At 45.0% G+C, this 18657-nt stretch overlaps 3 protein-coding genes across 10 annotated transcripts in view; all 3 read right to left on the bottom strand.

The window, feature by feature from the left end:
• Nucleotides 1-4386, bottom strand: part of LOC119170583 (serine/arginine-rich splicing factor 7) — a 32510-nt gene extending 28124 nt beyond the window's left edge. For 3 of the 6 annotated variants that reach the window (XM_075887065.1, XM_075887063.1, XM_075887064.1), the window contains exons 1-3: nt 4084-4206; nt 2144-2355; nt 1325-1495 (exon numbers count right to left, since the gene is read on the bottom strand). In XM_075887065.1, the coding sequence (XP_075743180.1) occupies nt 1325-1495; nt 2144-2355; nt 4084-4191 (491 nt within the window). In that variant the 5' untranslated portion in view covers nt 4192-4206. Of the gene's footprint in view, nt 1-1324; nt 1496-2143; nt 2459-4083; nt 4207-4242 lie in introns of those variants that run through there. The other 3 variants (XM_037421792.2, XM_037421793.2, XM_037421794.2) reach the window with 3 other exon arrangements.
• Nucleotides 4387-4466: 80 nt separating this feature from the next.
• On the bottom strand, nt 4467-6904 carry LOC142796439 (uncharacterized). The gene is made up of 3 exons (XM_075887070.1): nt 6511-6904; nt 5706-5746; nt 4467-5403 (listed from the first exon to the last, which is right to left on the bottom strand). The coding sequence occupies exons 1-3, from the start codon at nt 6740-6742 to the stop codon at nt 5236-5238; spliced, it is 441 nt and encodes a 146-aa protein (XP_075743185.1). The 5' UTR covers nt 6743-6904; the 3' UTR covers nt 4467-5235.
• A 7343-nt stretch (nt 6905-14247) lies between these two features.
• Nucleotides 14248-18657, bottom strand: part of LOC119170582 (CD9 antigen) — a 103988-nt gene continuing 99578 nt past the window's right edge. For all 3 annotated transcript variants that reach the window (XM_037421791.2, XM_037421789.2, XM_037421790.2), the window contains exon 7: nt 14248-16872. In XM_037421791.2, coding sequence (XP_037277688.1) covers nt 16798-16872 — 75 coding nt within the window. In that variant the 3' untranslated portion in view covers nt 14248-16797. The remainder of the gene's footprint in view (nt 16873-18657) is intronic.

The raw sequence follows: 18657 nt of genomic DNA on the forward strand, positions 1-18657 counted from the left end.
TGCAGCTAATCTGCTTATGCAAACAGAGGCAGCAAGGTGCAACATATAAAAAAAATCCCTTCACCACCTGGGATGCTCTTCCAAGTGTCAACAGTGTCCCTCTTCAAACAATGCAGCATGCAGCACACTGTGCTACCACTTTCCCAGACCACTCCCACTTTGCTCCCAGTCTTAGCCCCAGTGCTTGGTCATTCATCACGCAAAGAAACTAGGCAACACTGTTTTTTCTCTTCCTCCTACATCCACACACAACCCTTCCCTGCAAGTAACGAAGTGCTGCCTGCTCGTCAACTAACCACGGCCTTCATTACTGCACTCGTCCTCAACCTGGGCAAGGAACACCCCACCCCCTTCCACAACCACTCAAGGCAACCATGTCTTTCCCCATTCCCGACCATTCGACCATTTTGAGAGAATGGATCACAAGCGCCGTTTTCCGAAGGCCCTCTCAACAAGGAGCCAGGAGGCTCATGCCATTAGAGAACAAAAAAATAGAAACAACAGAGAGGGCTCATTCCTGCATAGCTCTCAGTGCAGGGGAGCCCCGTGAGGCGGAGCCCCCAACCTCAGACTCACCTTTGGCAGCTGCAGCAGCAGAAGCAGCCGCCGCACATTCTGCCTGCTTGCAGAGGTGCACAGTGCAATCTCTTGCCGATAGTGGCAACTCTCTTCCCGACACCCTCTCAGTAGTAGTAGTAGTTGTGGAACTACGCAGTAGTAGTGTGTTCTGCAGAGCAGTTTGCCCCCATCTCAGTAGCAGTGAAGCTCTCTTAGCAGACTAGCAGACGAGTAGCAGTGCAGGCTGCCGCCCCTGTTCACTTGCAACGCAGTGGCCGCCTCGCTCTCATGTGATCATCTCTCTAGCTGCCCAATTTTTTGGCGCTGTAGTAGTAGTTGTAGTGGTTGGGAGTGCTGGCATCGTGCGCCGCTGCCAACCACCGCCGACTCAACCGAAGCCTCTCGTGCGCAGACATTTACGACAACGGGGGCGAGGCTCAGGCCTACAAAACATGGGGCATCAGCATTACTCGCCACACAAGACGCACGTGCACGCACTCACACCATTCACTCAATGCAAAAGAGCCAAAACAATCCCTCTGCAAACTCAAAATAAGCTGTCCTACACCTGTTCCATCATTTATTTATGTCACGTGGCAACTGCAAAACAAGCTACAAATTAGGTAGTCCATGTTGCCTCCTTCGAAGGTAATGCATATTTTGTTTCCTAAGGATTGCTCTACCCTAACTAAACTGCATTAAACTGTACTACAATGTGAAGGTAACAATGTTAAAAACTACGTAAAAGTCGGCAAGCAGAACTTACCGCGAGGAATTCCTGCGCGAGTAAACCCTGCAGTCTCTGGCGTAGTGGCCCCTTTCGCCGCAGTCGTAGCAACGGTCCGTTGGCTGAAAGGGACGTGAGGAGCCACGATACGAAGAGTTGCGAGACTTCCCCGTGGATAACTCTACACGCACACGACGGCCGCAAAGCATCCTGCGCAAAAGGAGGACCACAGAACTTGCAGCAGAGGCGATGTGTTTGTAAATTAACATAAAGGTACGCATGCACTGTGTAAGCTGTATTTGCACAGTGGACGTGATCGCGGACAAATTAGGCACATGGTATGTTGTCCTTCTGCAATCAGCATTCACACAAGGAAGAACTCTCGCTGCCAAGCGAGGATTACGGCTTTGTTTCCAGACGATCCCAACAGCAATTTCAGCCTCATTCGTTTCACAAGTCGCTCCACCCGGATTAAGGCGGGAACAACTAACATATGGTGACTTAATAAGCCATCTGCAGGCTTGAATCACAATTCTGTTCATCGAGCGAATACAGCTATAGAAGCATCAAAATTTTTATAAAACATTGGCTGTGACATGTCGTCCAGGAGTGCTGAATTAATTAGAAAGTATCATGCAAGCAAAACGTGAGAAATCTAGAAATAGCACAAATGCCTGCTCAAAGCCTTTGGACCCAAAACCTGGGGGCCAGTGCTTTCTAATGCATCTATCGGAGCAGCAGCTTCTGAGGCTGTGCTATTGAGGGCCAGGAAACTAGCCTAGAATATAGTACCTTTTCAGCATCAAAGAGTTGACTGCAATAGCTGACGTAATCACACGACTAACAGACAATACTCACTTGCCGTCCAGTGCGCGCACAGCATCCCGTGCGTCTCTCGGGTCTTCGAACTCTACAAAGGCGAAGCCAGGTGGGCTTCTGGCCACCCACACGTTGCGCAGGGGCCCATAGTAGCCAAACGCCTCCTCCAATTCGTGCTTGGTGCCACTGTTTCCCAACTCACCGACGTACACCTTGCAGTCTATGGGGCAGGTGTCCCTGTAGCGTGCCATCTGCGGAGAATCCCGGGACATTTTTGCGTTGTGTTGGGGCTGCAGACGCCGTTCGTGGGGAGGAGGGGCGGCAAAAGCTGACAGGACATCCACTGGAGCTGTCCTGGCGAATACCACACACACGAGCGACCACATACAAGCACACGTTAGCGGCGCTTACACACACACACATGTACACTGCTCGGCACGGCTTTGCGCTCAGCCAAACGCCAAGGTTCGACAGAACGCTCGTCCGGCGAACGTGAGGGGGGAAAAGGGGCAGAGGCAAAAAGGAATGTCAAGAAGACCTGAAAAATCAACATTCACGACATATTTGCACACTGACGCATGCTGCTAGAGAATCCACTATACTCAGTTTCTTACATCAGGTGCAACGCTGTGGGGGCTGGCGACCCTTCTTGCAAAGAATGCGCTTGCATAAAGAAATAGTATGATGTTTCCATCCAAGACAAGATTTCATTTTCTTTTAAGGCGTAGTAAAAAATGAAAATGCTTGAAGCATCAGAGATAAAGACGCGCCGTTACACGACCAAGTTCTAGAACGCTCAGCGTCGCTTTGTTCACACCTCTTGGATGTTTTATTTGTAGCCGTTCCATAGGCAGTGCGTGCCATTCGCGCTACTATCGCACGAGCATTTACGATGAAAGCCAATCGCGAGACACACGGTCACACATACAGCTGACTGAACGTCTTGCATAACTTCTACAGATTCGCACCTGATGTATTAAATGGTGTATTACGCCACAGGAAATACTTGCTTAGTAGATGAATTTAGGCTATCGGCTAAGAATTTTTCAGAGGCTACTAACTGCAGCTGTAGAGCGAAATTTCGAGTATACTGAACTCAAAAGACTGCATACATACATGCACAATTAAAGGTATTCTTCAGAGAGTTCACAATGCAAAATTTCTCGCCAAGCTATTTCAAATTGAATCAACGAGGTCAAACCGAAGACCACCACCTATGATAGCTATGCAATAATTCGCTCTAATAACTTTGGGAAAAAAAGGCAAACTAGTGCATGCTTCCACGACACTATTGTTCACACGTCTGCGTTAAGGGATCGCCACTAAAGCTGCGCTTTCGTCCTCATGTCAAGGCGCCCAGCATAAATTGAGTGGCAAGACCTCATGAACTAACCTGGCTATCAAGCAGGCGATATATTTTAGAAGAGCGGCCAAGACGCGTCCCGAACGATACGGTGACAAAAAAAAAATCGAACACTTGAATTGCCGCAGGCGTTATGGCGCAGCACAGTTGTTTACAGAACACCTCGCTTCTGAAACGTACCGTCGTTCACGAACTACGCCGTTTTCGGGGGTAATATTCAGGGAGTGTAGACTTATCGACCTTATCGACGCAGTTTTGGCCAGCGATTATCGGCCACGCTACGCAACTTAGATAGAGGAGAACGGCACCTGCCAAACGAAAGCACACCAAAGTGAGAAAAACCAAAACTAGAAGAGAATGTGGGAACAGTTGCACCGGCTCTCGTTCGTTTCTATCAGGTAGCAGAGACGCATGGGTGGCGCATGCTGGGAAGCCAGTCGTAAAGGCGGCCGGCGCAGCCGCCATGTTGTGCCGGCACGCTACAGTGCCGGCAAAACAAGCTTCGTAAGAAAGCTTTATACGCGATGCCGGAACAAGCGTTCTAAAACATTTCAAGCTTACAACGATGCTCGAGCGTATCACTGACTACACGTAAGTTCAAAGAGCCTATATTTACTGTGAGAGTTAACCGGCCGGATAGGCTTAAGAAACACCGCTTCCTTTGTTGAATAGCTACAGCTTGCGCCGGACTAAACCTTCCACCACCGTGAGTCTCACAGATCATTAGATACTACTGAATTCTGGTACACTAGGGTAGGGCGAAAAACATATCCACCTTATTTACTCTCGAAAGTGCGCCGAGCCGAAGAGAACACACTACGCCGCCAGGATCAGACACCGCGAGAACGCCGATATCAATCCCGGCATGCTCAGCGCGCAGCCTGACAGGCGGTAACAGGACCGCAGCACGACCTACTGTACTCCTGACCTGCCCAGCTAGCGGCGGTCTACGGAGCTGCCTGCGCCGGCTCGGATGCCGAACTTCACCGCCTAGGGGGCGCTCGAGTTACCCCAGCTGAGCGCTGGTGGATACATGGAAATGCATGGGTTACCACCGGTTCGAGAAGAGTTTCATCACGCATTGAGTAAATATGGCGGTTATCTTGAATCATTTTATTTCATGTGACTTTGAGAATTTTCTTTTGCATTTTAGTTGACATTTCAGTGCATTATTTTTCAAATAGAACCACAAATTAGATACAAACACATGTATCAGCGTGCAAAACAAGAAAGAACGATGACCGAGACAGGTTGTGAAAAGTTCTGGCCCTCCAAATGTTTATTTAACTCATGATACGGGCTATACGTGTATACAATGGTAGACTTGTTGTCGCACACTCAGCTGGATTGAATTTACTGTCTGGTCAAGAGAGTGCAAGGACTATGACATTTGACAGTGGCCGAAACATCCTGCGCGCATAGATAACAACCCAATACAGACAATTTTGCGCATAAATACCTTCGTCTCAAATGGTAAATGTAGATCTCAGGTACATGAATAATCAATAAAAAACACTCTGCAATTGTTTTGAAACGAAACAGCAAACAACTTTACCTGTAAGACTGCAGCGTTTGCTCTTTTGGAGAGCAGATTAACCTCTGCAACTTCACGGTTCAGCTTGGCTATTTGCGCTTTTAATTCAGCATTATTCCTTGCTATGGTTTGGCATTTCCGGTGCGATGATTTTACGGAAGTCATCATACAGCGCATCTTCTGGCTGGTTATAGTTGTTTGCGTGGTCAATGAGCGTCGGTCAATCTTTTTTTTTTACTTTGTCACCAGGTGCAGTTTCAGGTGGTTCTGTGCGTTCAAATTCGGTGAGAGGGTGCATAAAGTCTGAGGATGGTCCTGAAGTTGTGTTTGCGGATGGTACTGATGACATATGTCGCTCGATGTCAAGCTCTGCTGCACGCCGGGGCTGAACCTGTGTTCTTCCTGCATTAAAAAATTTGTGTTCAGTTATTCGCCTTTCCTTGAAATTCGTTTTGTTTGGTCTAATTCGTATGCAAGAGCCGTGGGGAGACGTCAAGCATTGAACATTGTTAGTCACTTTCTTTCTTTGGGCAGAGTCAATGTTCCTGAACATTTGAACGTTTTAAGGTGCGGCGGACTTTTGCCACGGGCGGCACCATGTACTTTGGATAGTGTGGAAACACTCATGGCACAGCATTCGCTTTCAGTCTTTTTATCTTTAGTCTCGGCTTATAGTCGGTTGGAGCAAAGTGCACACTGCGCACCTTCGACCTGTCATTTGGGAGCCAAACTTCATTGCCAGCACCTTGAAAGGAAGAAGATGAACATTCCGTGAAATATTGTGAATAAAATACAAAATTTCTTGTTCTTTTCTAAGTATATCATGCAATTAGAAATTTATACCATGGTGGCGAAGTGAATAAAACACAGTTATGAAGTGAGCGCATGACTTCACTTCGTTAACCATGTGACACACGTAACTGGCTGAGATACATTAGCACTAAATAAAACGGATGATCACAAGAAAGAAGACAAGGGCACACGCTACTCACAACTTTTCATTAGGGGAAAAGTTTTCACGTATATGCCCTTTTGTCATGCATGCGCGTAGACGGGTAAACTAACACGTTTATATAAGACGCGGTCGCACATAAATTCAAGTTCGAGGTCAAACTAATTAAGCGACGGAGGATAAATATTCACTTATGCAACGATCTCTGCTCTTTTTGATAATGTAATGAAACTACCAAAGCAATCTCGAAGAAGCTGCTTCTTCCCACAATAGGTGTGTTTGAAAACCTAGTAGCATAACCACATGTAGTGACATGGCTTCCATGTGTGCACTCTTGTCATCTTTTCTTTTTTCTTTTTGCTAATAAAAAGTTGTGAGTATAGTGCATCATTTACTTTCTTGAGGTTGTTGGTTTATTTTTTTTTCGCTAATATGCGTCTCAGTCTGTCATGCACCACCAACCAGCCCAGCAACTAATTCTTTTAAAGACACGTAGTCATTTACAACCCATATTACATTTTCAGCATGCCAGACAACACCTAATTGAGCAGACTTACTCTTTCTAGAAATCACCTTGATCCATTTTTCACCAACCTCGATCACTGGAAACTCATGAAAAGTCACATCAGAAGTCTTCCCTTGGCTTGATTCGCAGAAAGGCACGTAGCACACACCATCGTGATGGTTCATTTGCACCAAGAAACCTCGCTTCGCTGGTGTACAAACTGCACCTACCTGCACGCTTCTATCGCAGCTCGGCACAAAGAGACGGTAGCAAAAGATCTTCATTACACTTTTAAGAAAAAGCGCGGCGGCCTATGTTTTGGCTATCGGCAACCGGTGCGGATGGGTAAGTTGTAGCGCCGCAAAGCGCATAGCGGCAGGCGCCAATACCAGAAAGGGCGTGCTGGCGCTTCGCTCGCTGGGCAGGTCAGTAGAATACAGTAGGTCGTGGACCGCAGCCACTGCAATGCGCAAATAAAAAAAAAAAAACAGTTAGAAAGCTAACAAAAATGAATATCGAAGTCGCTACGTTGCCTTTGTGAAAGTAACTATATTTATTCGCCAGCATTTGTTTACCAATATTTATTCTCGCCTTTGTAAAACCGTATTACCAGCCGAATTTGCGAATGGCGTTAATAAATGACGTGTCAGGATGCTGCTTTGCACGCGCGTGACGCACGCGTCGCACACAATGCTACGCGAAATAGTGCTTTGTGTTTCAGATTAGATTAGTGTAGTTTGAGCGCCACCGCAAGGACACTTCCCAGCCCAGCGTCTCGAACCCTGCCTCTTTTCGTGATTACGCCAGCCAAGTTTTGTGCGCGACGAACGTTGTTTCAAACCACCATCAGCGAAATTCGATGCTAGCTTTAGTGGTCACAGTGGCTGCGGTCCGTGCAGCGTCCAAGCACTTCTCCTGCGTTTCTATTATTTCATTTCACGATCATCATCGCCCTTGATCATTGGCGGGCCTGTATTCTTGTCGCGGGCGCTTGCACAAGCCCCAAAAAACGTTGGCGCGCAAGTTTTGAGCATCTACAATCACGCGCATTGAACACGCTTTCCGAGTGAGGCCGCATAACATGGCTGCAGTAAAGAGGTGAAACTATATTCGCTATCACAATTACTTGTTTTTTCTAGCACATCGCCAAGCAAATGCTCGCGTCGTCTGCCGCATCCTTTTGGTCAAGTGTCCCGACTTGAGCACGGCCGGTGACACCAAAGGCGGAGTTATGTTCTCGCGCTACAACTATTGTCATGTCATACCAACTAGCCCAAGCTGCCACACTTCAGAGTTATGGGTAAGGACCCATTTCTTGCCACTCGTCATGAGCAGTTGTGAGTGAATATTCACTGAATGTGAGCCGCCCAGGAGGTGCCGCTAATGTATAAAAGTAACAAGGTAGTTCTAAAGTGGGAAAAACAGGTATCCAAGCCCACAGAGGTGAAACGGGGGCTTAGGCAGGAATGTCCCCTGTCACCCTTGTTATTCATGATGTACCTACAAGGATTAGAGGCCAAATTAGAGGGAAGTGGACTTGGCTCCAACCAACTCATCAAACAAGGAAAACTCATTGATCAGGCACTACCAGCATTAATGTACGCAGATGATATAGTGCTAATGGCCTACAACAAGGAAGATTTGCAGAGATTGATGGACATCTGCGGTAATGAGGGAGATAGGTTAAATTTTAAATTCAGTAAGGAAAAATCAGCAGTCATGATTTTCAATGACAACGAATGTAGTGAGCTTAGAATACAGGAGGTCACGCTAGAGATAACAGATAAATACAAATATCTGGGCGTATGGATAAGCAATGGGACCGAGTACCTAAGCGAACACGAAATATACGCGACGACTAAAAGTAACAGGAATGGAGCAGTGATGAAAAATAGGGCACTGTGGAATTAAAATAGGTATGATGTTGTGAGAGGAATATGGAAAGGGGTCATGGTTCCGGGTCTGACGTTCGGCAATGCGGCCTTGTGCATGAGATCAGAAGTTCAAGCAAGATTAGAAATTAAGCAACGTGGAATAGGTAGGCTTGCTTTAGAAGCTCACGGGAATACACCAAATCAGGGAGTACAAGGTGATATGGGATGGACATCATTTGAGGGCAGGGAAGCTGGCAGCAAGATAAAATTTAAGAAGCGATTGAGAGAAATGGGGGAGGAGCGTTGGGCTAGGAAGGTTTTCAGCTACTTGTACATGAAGAATGTAGATACAAAACGCAGGAAGCGAACCACGAAATTGACAGGTAAATACTTAGAAAACAGCAGGTGGCCAAACCAAAAGGAACTATCTGTTAAGAAGAAAGTGAAGGAAACGGAGACTGGCATGTGGAGAATTGGCATGATTAACAAGTCCACACTAGAGATCTATCGAACTTTTAAGCAGTAAATTGCCAAGGAAAGGATCTATGATAATACCTGGGGTAGTTCTCTACTGCTTGAGGCCAGGACGGGAGTATTGCGAACCAAAGCATATCGGGCCAAATACGAAAGGGTAGACACGGTATGCAGTGCATGTGGAGAGGAGGAGAAAACAGCCTAACACTTGATCATGTACTGTAAAGGGCTTCACCCTGTAGTTCAGGATGATGGCACAGAGTTTTTCAAAGCACTGGAGTTTCGGGACAGGGAGGGCAAAATAGACTAAGTGGGCAGAATTAACTAGAAGAAGGTTGTCTGATTGGTGGCTAAGGTCAAGGCACGAGTGAAAATTAAACCCTTCATTGCAAAGTACGAGTCCTCAACCTCACTATTTAAAGGAAAAAAAAAATCTAGTTTTTGGTTCACTAAGTATTACGGCTTGGTGGCGTTAGCCGCCGCCCGATCTAAAGGGTACAGCCACATCCATCCAGCAGCGCCTTCTTTGCCGCGTTTTTTTATTTTTTTTTGGGGGGGGGGGGAAGGGTTGGGTAGTTCAGAACTCTACCCTTGTTTTTCCAATTACAATAAAATTCATGGAGACATGGAAGCTGTGCTGCGGTGGAAATTTCGATAAAATTTGCACAGGATACTTCGCTAAATGCACTGCCCATTCGTAAGAAATGAAATTTGGTCGCATCTGGCCAAGAAAATTTTAAAGGCAGCTGAAGTTCCACCAAGTTCAACTGCAACTGTGTATGGCAGCTAAATATGATGACATCATTGGATTTATGCTCAAGGCTTAAGGAAGGCTAGCGCCCAAATAAACACCCAGGTCATTATCATCAAATACCCGTCAAACATGTTCTGTCACTTCTCTAGCTTTCTCACAGCAAGCTCATGCATATAGTCATATTTACTGTGCCTCACATTATAAAATAACCTAACCTTACGAAAAAAGTTCAGCTGATATACCATGCATTGTGGGAATCTGTTTCATGCAAAGTAGTCAGAGAGTGGCTGTATATGTTGCATTTTTTTTGTCGCTTCGAGCTAAATGTTACTAGGTGGATCAACGTGCATGTTAATGAAGCAGGGTGCAGGTCGTACACAAGCCATGCACGTCGGCTACACTGATGTGGAACGGGTAACTTATGGTGCAACGTATGCAACGCCAGCACTTATGTTAAAGCATAGGCCTTAGTTTTATTGAAAAAATGTGCACACTATGGTGTGATTCACATTTCACATTGCTCAACCCCAGAGCCATAAACTAATTATAAGTGCTACATACAATATTAATATAATTGCACACTACAGAGCGATGCTGAGATAATAATATGAAGTATTCATTAGCGTATTGCTCTGGGGTCGAGCAACACTTGAGTTTAGCTTGCCGAGTTGCAGGAATACATATGTAATGTTTATTCGACTGCTGTAAAAGTGGAACCAGCATTGGAACGGAAATTTGCATCAAGCCAACATGATGTCTTTATCATTGGAGCAATGTACATAGGTTTTGTTTATTACATTGTTAAAAAATTATATCTCCTTCAGGTGCGATTCATGATGCACTGTCTGCAAATGCCTCAAGATTGCACGATTCTAAGAAATTGATTGATATGTAGGGTTTAACGTCCCAAAACCACCATATGATTATGAGAGACGCCGTAGTGGAGGGCTCCAGGAATTTTGACCACCTGGGGTTCTTTAACGTGCACCCAAATATGAGCACATGGGCCTATTACATTTCTGCCTCCATCGGAAATGCAGCCGCCGCAGCCGGGATTCGAGCCCGCGACCTGCGGGTCAGCAGCCGAGTACCTTAGCCTCTAGACCACTGCGGCGGGGCCAATTCCAAGAAACTCAGTAGTATTACATTTCAAAATAAAAAATAATAAATGTGTTGTTTGGAAGAGAGTTTTAATAATAATATTGATTAGCATGTAATTGAATATCTAATTATCCTTCAATCCTTGCAATAAAAATTCTGATAATAGGCCCAAAATGCCCGAAGAGTTTGTTTTTGTGCTGTACTCAATTCAAAGAAAAAAAAAAGTCTTGCCATGGTCCTGGAACTGCGCATGTACAATCGTCGAACGTGGCAGTGTCTGCAGCAATATGATCCTCTGCAGCAATGCGCAGCACAGTGAAGTTGAATGGGTATCACAAAGTCTCCACGAATGTGCACATTGCGTTTCAAGTCACGTCGAAAAACACTCAGTGTTTGATGCGTCTCCAAAATTTGCGAGTACAATCGTACACATGGCACCTGAAGAGTATCTAGCCAGCATTGCAACCAGAACTGACGCTGTGGCTGGTTTAGAGGGGGGGCGATTGTTCCCGCCTCCTAAATCTGTCTCAGCTACCCCACCCCTCACTTGAGTGCTGGTAGTCCACGTCCCATCACCAATTAGGACTAATCAGTGATACCACTGTGAGCACACATATTTATGCTATGAAGCGGATCTTCTGCCAATAAATTAACAAAAAGTCATGACCACACACCCCTCTCTGATGTTACTTAAAGTGACCCCCCCCCCCTAAATTGAGTAGCTGGATGTCCCCCTGAACTGACATTGCCTGGACATTCCTCTTGCACGAGTTATTTTTCCACAGAAGTTTAGATCTGGCATGGCTCTGTGGTGGAATACATTATGATGCAAAGTGATGACTACTGCTAGGATCCCAATATTTATTCATTGCATCTGTGCAAATGATGCTGCGTTTTTTTTATGCTTTCATATCTAAATTACCAGTGTCTGCTCCTTAGATCGGCGAACTCACTCACGAGTCGACTCACTTGGATTCACTCAGACTCGGACCAAGCCACGAGTCCAAGTGAGTTCGGTTTGGGAGAATGTTAGCGTGTCGAGTGAGTTCAAAGCACAATATACTATATTTCTTGAGTCAGTCTGGGTGAGTTCCACTTTCTTTTGCCACACTAAGGTCTGCTCTCACCGTTCCTGGTTTGATATGAACAGTGAATCACCTGTGGTATACTGGTATACACCTTACTTGGCTGGGGTAGAGGGTGTCTTCATGCACACACCAGGATTTTCGCTTTATTCATGTCATGAGCAGTCATGTTCATCGTATCCTCATATCCCCCTGCACCAATTTCGGTCACTGACAACTTAAAGGGACGGCCAAAAGAGTGCCCCAACAAAGGTGGTTGGATAGAGAGACAGATACATCAGTAGGAATGCTCAAAGTGCCTTTGATTCGCTGAAAAATACAGTTAAGTGCTGGGCGGTGGATTATCACAATATGCTTCCTTTCAGTTTTGTTTTTACCTTTTTGGTAGGGACTCTCATACATCTTTTTTTTTTGGCTATCTTTGCTATCCAATAAATCTTCTCCACCTTAGCGATTTTGAACATGACGAGTGTTCTTTGTTGCCATATCAGCTTTGCTGCTGGCCACATACTTTCTGGTAGGTGGGCCAGCCTTTTCTCCACTGTGAGTGAACGCCCACCCTATACAAATATCTAAACACACAATATTTCATGTGATGAAATTCCGGCCAGGGCTACCGCATTTTCGATAAAGGTGAAAATGACAGAGATTTCGGTGCACATTAGAGAAGTGGTGAAAACTTCCACAACCCTTCCTTACGGCGTCTCTCATAATCATATGGTGGTTGTGGGACGTTAAGCCCCAACAACTATATTATATTACTCTCCTCAAGCATAGTAGGTCGGTAAAAACAGTAGACCTCCCTCAGACTCCGTTAAGAAATATATGCTGCACTTGGCACTAAGACTCGCCAAAGATTTCAGCTGTACTCCCACAGAGTCACTCAGGCTCCGAATCACGGCTCGTCGAATCTTGAATGCTTTTGCTTACCAATGTTTATGTTCTCTAGTCTCTCCACAAACTTATTGATTTGAGTATCTGTTACTTCAAAGCTTGCCCAGCCCATATCAGCATAATTTGTAGCCTTCCCATGAATGCCCAATTCAAGGTGCCCCCACAGTCCTCCGATTCATGCCCAGTCCTGACTGTATAATCGACCTTAAGTACACCAATGCATTTTCAAATTAAAGTCCTGGAACTGTCACACCTTTCCGCAGACGTCAAATCGCCTCATACTTATCGTAATCCCAGAACACTCCTTGCTTCTGCATTCCTCATTCCTTTAGCTGTCGAAGCTTTTTCCTGAACTTCCAAATGTCTATTAATTTCCCTTTACTTACCCATAAACAGAGGGATATACTTGTATGATTTGCCCCTTTTCTGGCCCTGTATGAAACTGGTGGCACAGGACCACCGTACCTAAAAATAAAGGCAAGCTTCTTTTTATTTTACGTAGGTCATCGCCACACATGCCGTCTTTTCATTTGATCTATATTTAACGATTCGCGGTCACTTGATAATAATGGTTTTGCTTTTCGACTCTCTCTCTCTACACGAACATGCATGGATTTATTCTGTGGCCAGCGCCAAGACACTTGGATACCCATTATATGTAATGATCGTTGCAGTTTAGCGTCTCAAAACCACGATTCGAGTTTGAGACATGCCATAGTAGAGGGCAATAAAAATTGTATCGACCTCGGGTTCCTTAGTGTGCATCTAAATACAACTACAATGGCCTCAAGCATTTTGAAAATGCGGCTGCTGCGGCCGAATTCTCAAAGATGAACAGCTGCTGTGGTCAAGAAACAGAGCCGAGATACCCGAACGCTGGTACACTACGCTTTTCGAGCAAAAGTACACAATCCACTGCAGTGTTGGAACTTCTGATGAATTCTGGTGTATGTTCAGACTTGAGAACTGAGCACCCTGCATGAATGAAAGTATATTGCAACAGATAGTCCTACAATTTGTTGCAAAACTAACTGCAATAGTCTATTTAAGTACATGCACATACTGCTTCCTGGAATCGCGTTCCACATAACAGGAGCTCCGTTTGAGATAATTAAGGCTGCCAAATACAAGTACAAAACCGATCCTGTTAAAGGCACTTGTTCTGGTGAAGCAGCAATTCCATTCCAAGACATATTCACTCACCGAAAGCCTATTGCATCACTTTTTCTAGCTTGGTCCAGTAACAGTAAGAAGCCATTCGACTAAACTAGATAATGTAACCATGTTGTATGAACTAGTGAACTTTAATTATGCAGCATAGGCTAGTTTTAATTGTTTGGCAGGGTTACCCCAAGCAACTACTTCAACAACACGGGATTTTGCACTATGCTTCAATGATCAGAACGTTGTCTTGCCGATCGTTTATCGCAAATTGTAAAAATTTTCTAAAAATGTAGCCCAATGCTACAAGTCTGACTTGGTGCAATTGGTGCAACTGTTGCATCTCTGTACATTGAGAGCTTCATATAGTGTTCTATGTACACCACATATATTTACCGATATGCTAGAGTATACTAATTAAGGCAAGAACTGGAACAATACAACCCTTTGTTTGTGGAATACAGGAAAACATGTTTATTGGGTTCACAATATTACATGATTCTTGAACTTTCACAGTAAAAAACAAAGGGAAAGAGATGCACAACAGAGATCGTAACTGTGCATACACTTGCACGCCTTTATATATTGCAATACAGCACAGGAAATACTTTGCAAGAACTGTGGGATGATGAATAAATGCGACGCAAACTATGTTTCAATAACAGCAATTTTTGGATGCTACAAATGTACATAGTGACCAAATACTCAAATATGTAGAACAACTACTAAGTGTCGGCCGATATATTAGCAACACTCAGGCAGATCTGGTAATGCTTCTATATAATATGCAGAAAAAAGTATACGCTATATGAATAATAATGAAAATAATTAAGCGGACTTATTCACAACGGGATGATGCAAAAAGTATCGTATAAATGAGATTAATGAAACTCCTGAAGCAAACAACCAGGACGTTAACCCGGCGAGTGATGAGCAACTCATAGTTCTCAGGAAGAAACCGTGCGACTCTCTGAACCTTTGAGCAAACGCGCCCCGAATTTCTTGCTTCAAATCCTAAAATTTGTGCCAGCACGAGGAGCAACTCCGGAAAAAATACAGCGCACAATTGACGAAGGCGTGTGCCGTCATTTCTGGCTTTCTTGCGACGCAATGCTCAAACATTGGCCCCATGTGGTATTATGTAATAGCTTTGTTCATCTGCTTCTGTAAATGGCCGAAGGTTCAACAGAGTACATACGATACAAAAATCTTGCGGTTCTCTTGTAAACAGCGGTGTGTCTCAAAGCTGAGTTGAAGCGCTTTACTACGGACACGGAAGTCCATGCACAGCGACTTTTCAACGTGAAATGTGCAACGATTATGCAGCGGCTTGTCACGTGCAGTGCAAGAAAGCCCAACAATTACAACGCTAGTTGCCTCGCAGCTCAAGCTACAATGTGCTTTGCAGTTGTTTGACATTAATATGCAACGCCCTAGTCATACTAAAAGCCATAACAGAGTTCCATGTGTTACTTCGTTAGACTGCTCGCAAGAGCATTACTAGATTGGGTGTCATTTCAGCATGGCCAAACATGTTTTGCGGTAATACAGATGATGCTCGATGTCTTACTTTCTGTCATGCGACGTGATGCAAATATTCTCCCGCCAAAAACCAATAACGGTCACGTGTCTTCCAAAACTAATTTTTCGTATCTTTCGGTCGAAGGAGCGTACAACGAAAATTGGTGGGCTCTTCACTGCTCCAAAGCACTGTCCTGAGAATATCTGATCACGAGTATAAGTACGCGTTGTGCTTTACCAACGGGCAAAGCATCCTACAACAATGCTAGCGGGAATTATATTTATGCATGTTACAATGTTCCTCATAAAAAATAAATGCACATTCATCTAGTCAAGCAAAACAGTCGTCGGCGTGGCGTGATTGCGGTGCACCTTCTTGCGAGACTACACACGCTCACGAACGCTAAGTACAGTCGGCAACAGGCGAGAGTGCTCTCGCGGGCACGAACAATCGCTTCACGAACGAGAGAAAAGGGTGTGGCACACCTCGCAGAATGTACAATGGAAACAAACACAAAAGTAGGGCTCGCGTGAAGAGATTGGTGACAGTTGAACCGAAAACAGAAAGGCCCTTTACAACCATATACTTGTACATACAATTAAACATTTGTGGCAGTCAACGAAGTTGATCCCCTCAACATCTGTGTCAGTGAGGTGACCATAGAACAGCCTATTATTTTTTTCCAAGGTCAATCCGAACCTCTCTCTCTCTCTCCACATTGGCTCACATGGTTAAGAAGGTAGGCTGGCGGAAAAACAAGCCCCGCTAACCGCTAATTGGGCAGCTCCTGACACAATAGACACTTCCTTTGAAACTAAGCTCTCGAGTGCGGCGACAAACGATGCCTACGCGTGAGCAGCTGCCTCGGGGCACGTATCCTTTGTATTGGCGACAGGTCGTGCCCGTCTGTCAACGACACAAGTTTTAAGTGAATGCTAAAAATAGTAAGAAACTAGCGCGTGGCAGTGTCACATGAATGCAAGTCTACTGGGATTTCAAAATAATTGTCTCGATTGAAGTGGCCGTGCATATCTCGCACATCAATCTGTTCCTTGGCATTTGCCAACTAAGCAAATGCTATGCTGAAAAGAAAAAAAGAATTGAATGTCAATCACAGCAACCTGTACTAAAAACTGCGGCTGCTCGGGCTTCTTGAGGGTTAAAAAAAAATGGCTTCGTGCAAGCTGTTTGCCTTCAGCAACGGCAGCTCTGTACATGGAAATTTGGCAAAGGCAGATAGTAGCTCAGATAAGGGCAGCTTAGGGTGCCACTGGCTGTCAGTTGTGTGCTACTACAAAGACGTGCATGAGTGCCCTGCAATGAAGCTGCGATGCCCCGTGGCCCAATGCTATGACCACTTCTGTGTGTGAGAGAGAGAGATTGAGGAAGGCTTGGCAACATAGTAGCAAGGGCTCATGAAAGGCGCGAAACGGAAAAGGCGCCGAGCGAGAGGAAAACACAGGGGGCACCGTGTTCAAGCCTTGAAACTGGTCCCACTGTCCCTTCGCACCGCACAGCACAGCACCATGGTGAATATCAGGCCGAGAATCTGCGGAAGAAACAAGGCAGGGTCAAAGAACGAAAACCGCAGCAATATGCGCACACGCACGACACAAAGTAAAGCTGCTAGCGATAAATTTAGTGTTCCGAAGACATTAGTCTGGACAGACTAATGTCCTTCAATGCGAACAGTCCTTCAATGCGAACAATGTCCTTCAATGCGAACAATGTCCTTCAATGCGAACAATGTCCTTCAATGCGAACAATGAGTAAGCAGGCATATTCACATCTTTTCATCGTTACCGAGATCAAAACTGTGACCTCAAGCTAGGCAGCACACACCAAAGCCAGTGCACTAGCATTGAGAGGGAAGGCCAAGTGCTAAACAATAACACCAATTTTCACATGGCATTTTTAAAAAACACTGAGCAACAGAGAAAATTGCTATGGGTTTAACAGGAGGAGCCGTACATTACCAGACCCTTCATGACAGCTGCAAAGTAGTGCAAGCATTTCATATTATACTGCCAAACCTCCATATATATCAAAGGCGGTAAAACTGGCAATCCACTTTATTATGCCTAAACTTAGATAAATTGAAATTTCATCTCTTATGTGAAGTATAGTCACCAAAAGATTCATTTTCAAACAGAAAGTGCTGCAAGCATGTTTGGAGAATACTGAAGTTTAAAAAAAAAAAAGCTAATTTCAATGATGCTCATCAAACCAGTTTTTTTTAATTGAGATCCGACAACCGCAATTCGATGCTGTACCAGTGAAGTGCCCTAACAGTGCCCGTAGGTAACACATAAACCTGAAATAATAGTAACTGCTCAGGCCTTACGCGCCAAGACTGTGACACACACAATACAAACAACCCAAAGTTGTTTGCATTCCAAGTGCCGGCAAACGAACAAAGGAAGAAGAAGAGTCAGCGATCATGAAATATTAAAACACTGGGGAAGCTGAACTGCCAGTACAACCTTCATGGCCAACAAATAAAAGCCTTTCTTAGATACACCAACAAGATTGAGCAATTCTATGGCTGCCCTATATCCCACAAATTTTAGTGCCAATCAAAGTAGGAAAGGGCGAACCGACGGCATGAAGCTGCCCAGATGAAATGGACAAGCTCAAGGCAAAGCAGGCTTCACGATGATGCTTGAACCGTTGCATCACGAACAACGCAAGTGCCCATCTTCGCAACAACCACGCAACACATGAGCCGCTTGACTTTATTGACATGAATTACGAGCTTGACAAGATCGATAGCGAATTAAGAACCTCGTAACAAAGGAGGTCTGAAGCTGAGTACGATGCAGTCTTAGAGTGTGAACGCAACGCGATGCGAAGTTTTTCTAAGCAGGTGGAACCGCATTTCAAGCACACAAGCAGACGAGAGGTCGACGTCAGCTACCAATGTGATCACTATACCATCAGACAGGATGGGAGCAAAGTTACCCAGGTGTACAATCCCTCCCTTCTGTGGACATGTGTATAAATAGATTGAGTTCTGGGAAAAACTTGTCCAGATTGTTCTCAACATTGCCAGCAGTGTTACCACTACGGAGAAATTCCATTACTTGAGACTGTTTCTGAAAGAAGATGCCGCTTCAGCGGTGGTGGGTCCTTCAACAACCATAGAATTGAAAAGTCTGTATACATGCTGCAGAAGTGCTTCGGTGACAAGACATGCCAAGAGAAGCAATAGTTCTGAAGACTATATCGGCTCACTCCGGTTCAGTCATCTCGTGACACAAGAGCCGTTTAACTAATTACTTGTGGCACAATGCTAGAAACATGAAAAGGGATAGAGGAAAAAGACAGAGATCAC

The sequence above is a fragment of the Rhipicephalus microplus genome, chromosome 2, assembly GCF_043290135.1.
Source record: "Rhipicephalus microplus isolate Deutch F79 chromosome 2, USDA_Rmic, whole genome shotgun sequence".
Classification (NCBI taxonomy): domain Eukaryota; kingdom Metazoa; phylum Arthropoda; class Arachnida; order Ixodida; family Ixodidae; genus Rhipicephalus; species Rhipicephalus microplus.

What these genes read in the sequence shown, in the direction of transcription:
- LOC142796439 (XM_075887070.1), bottom strand. Translation starts at nt 6,742, where the DNA reads ATGAAGATCTTTTGCTACCGTCTCTTTGTGCCGAGCTGCGATAGAAGC. An exon ending in CAAGGTGATTTCTAGAAAGA is followed by an intron (nt 5,747 to 6,510) that starts GTAAGTCTGCTC and finishes CTTCCTTTCAAG; the next exon opens with GTGCTGGCAATGAAGTTTGG. An exon ending in TCCCAAATGACAGGTCGAAG is followed by an intron (nt 5,404 to 5,705) that starts GTGCGCAGTGTG and finishes TTTTTAATGCAG; the next exon opens with GAAGAACACAGGTTCAGCCC.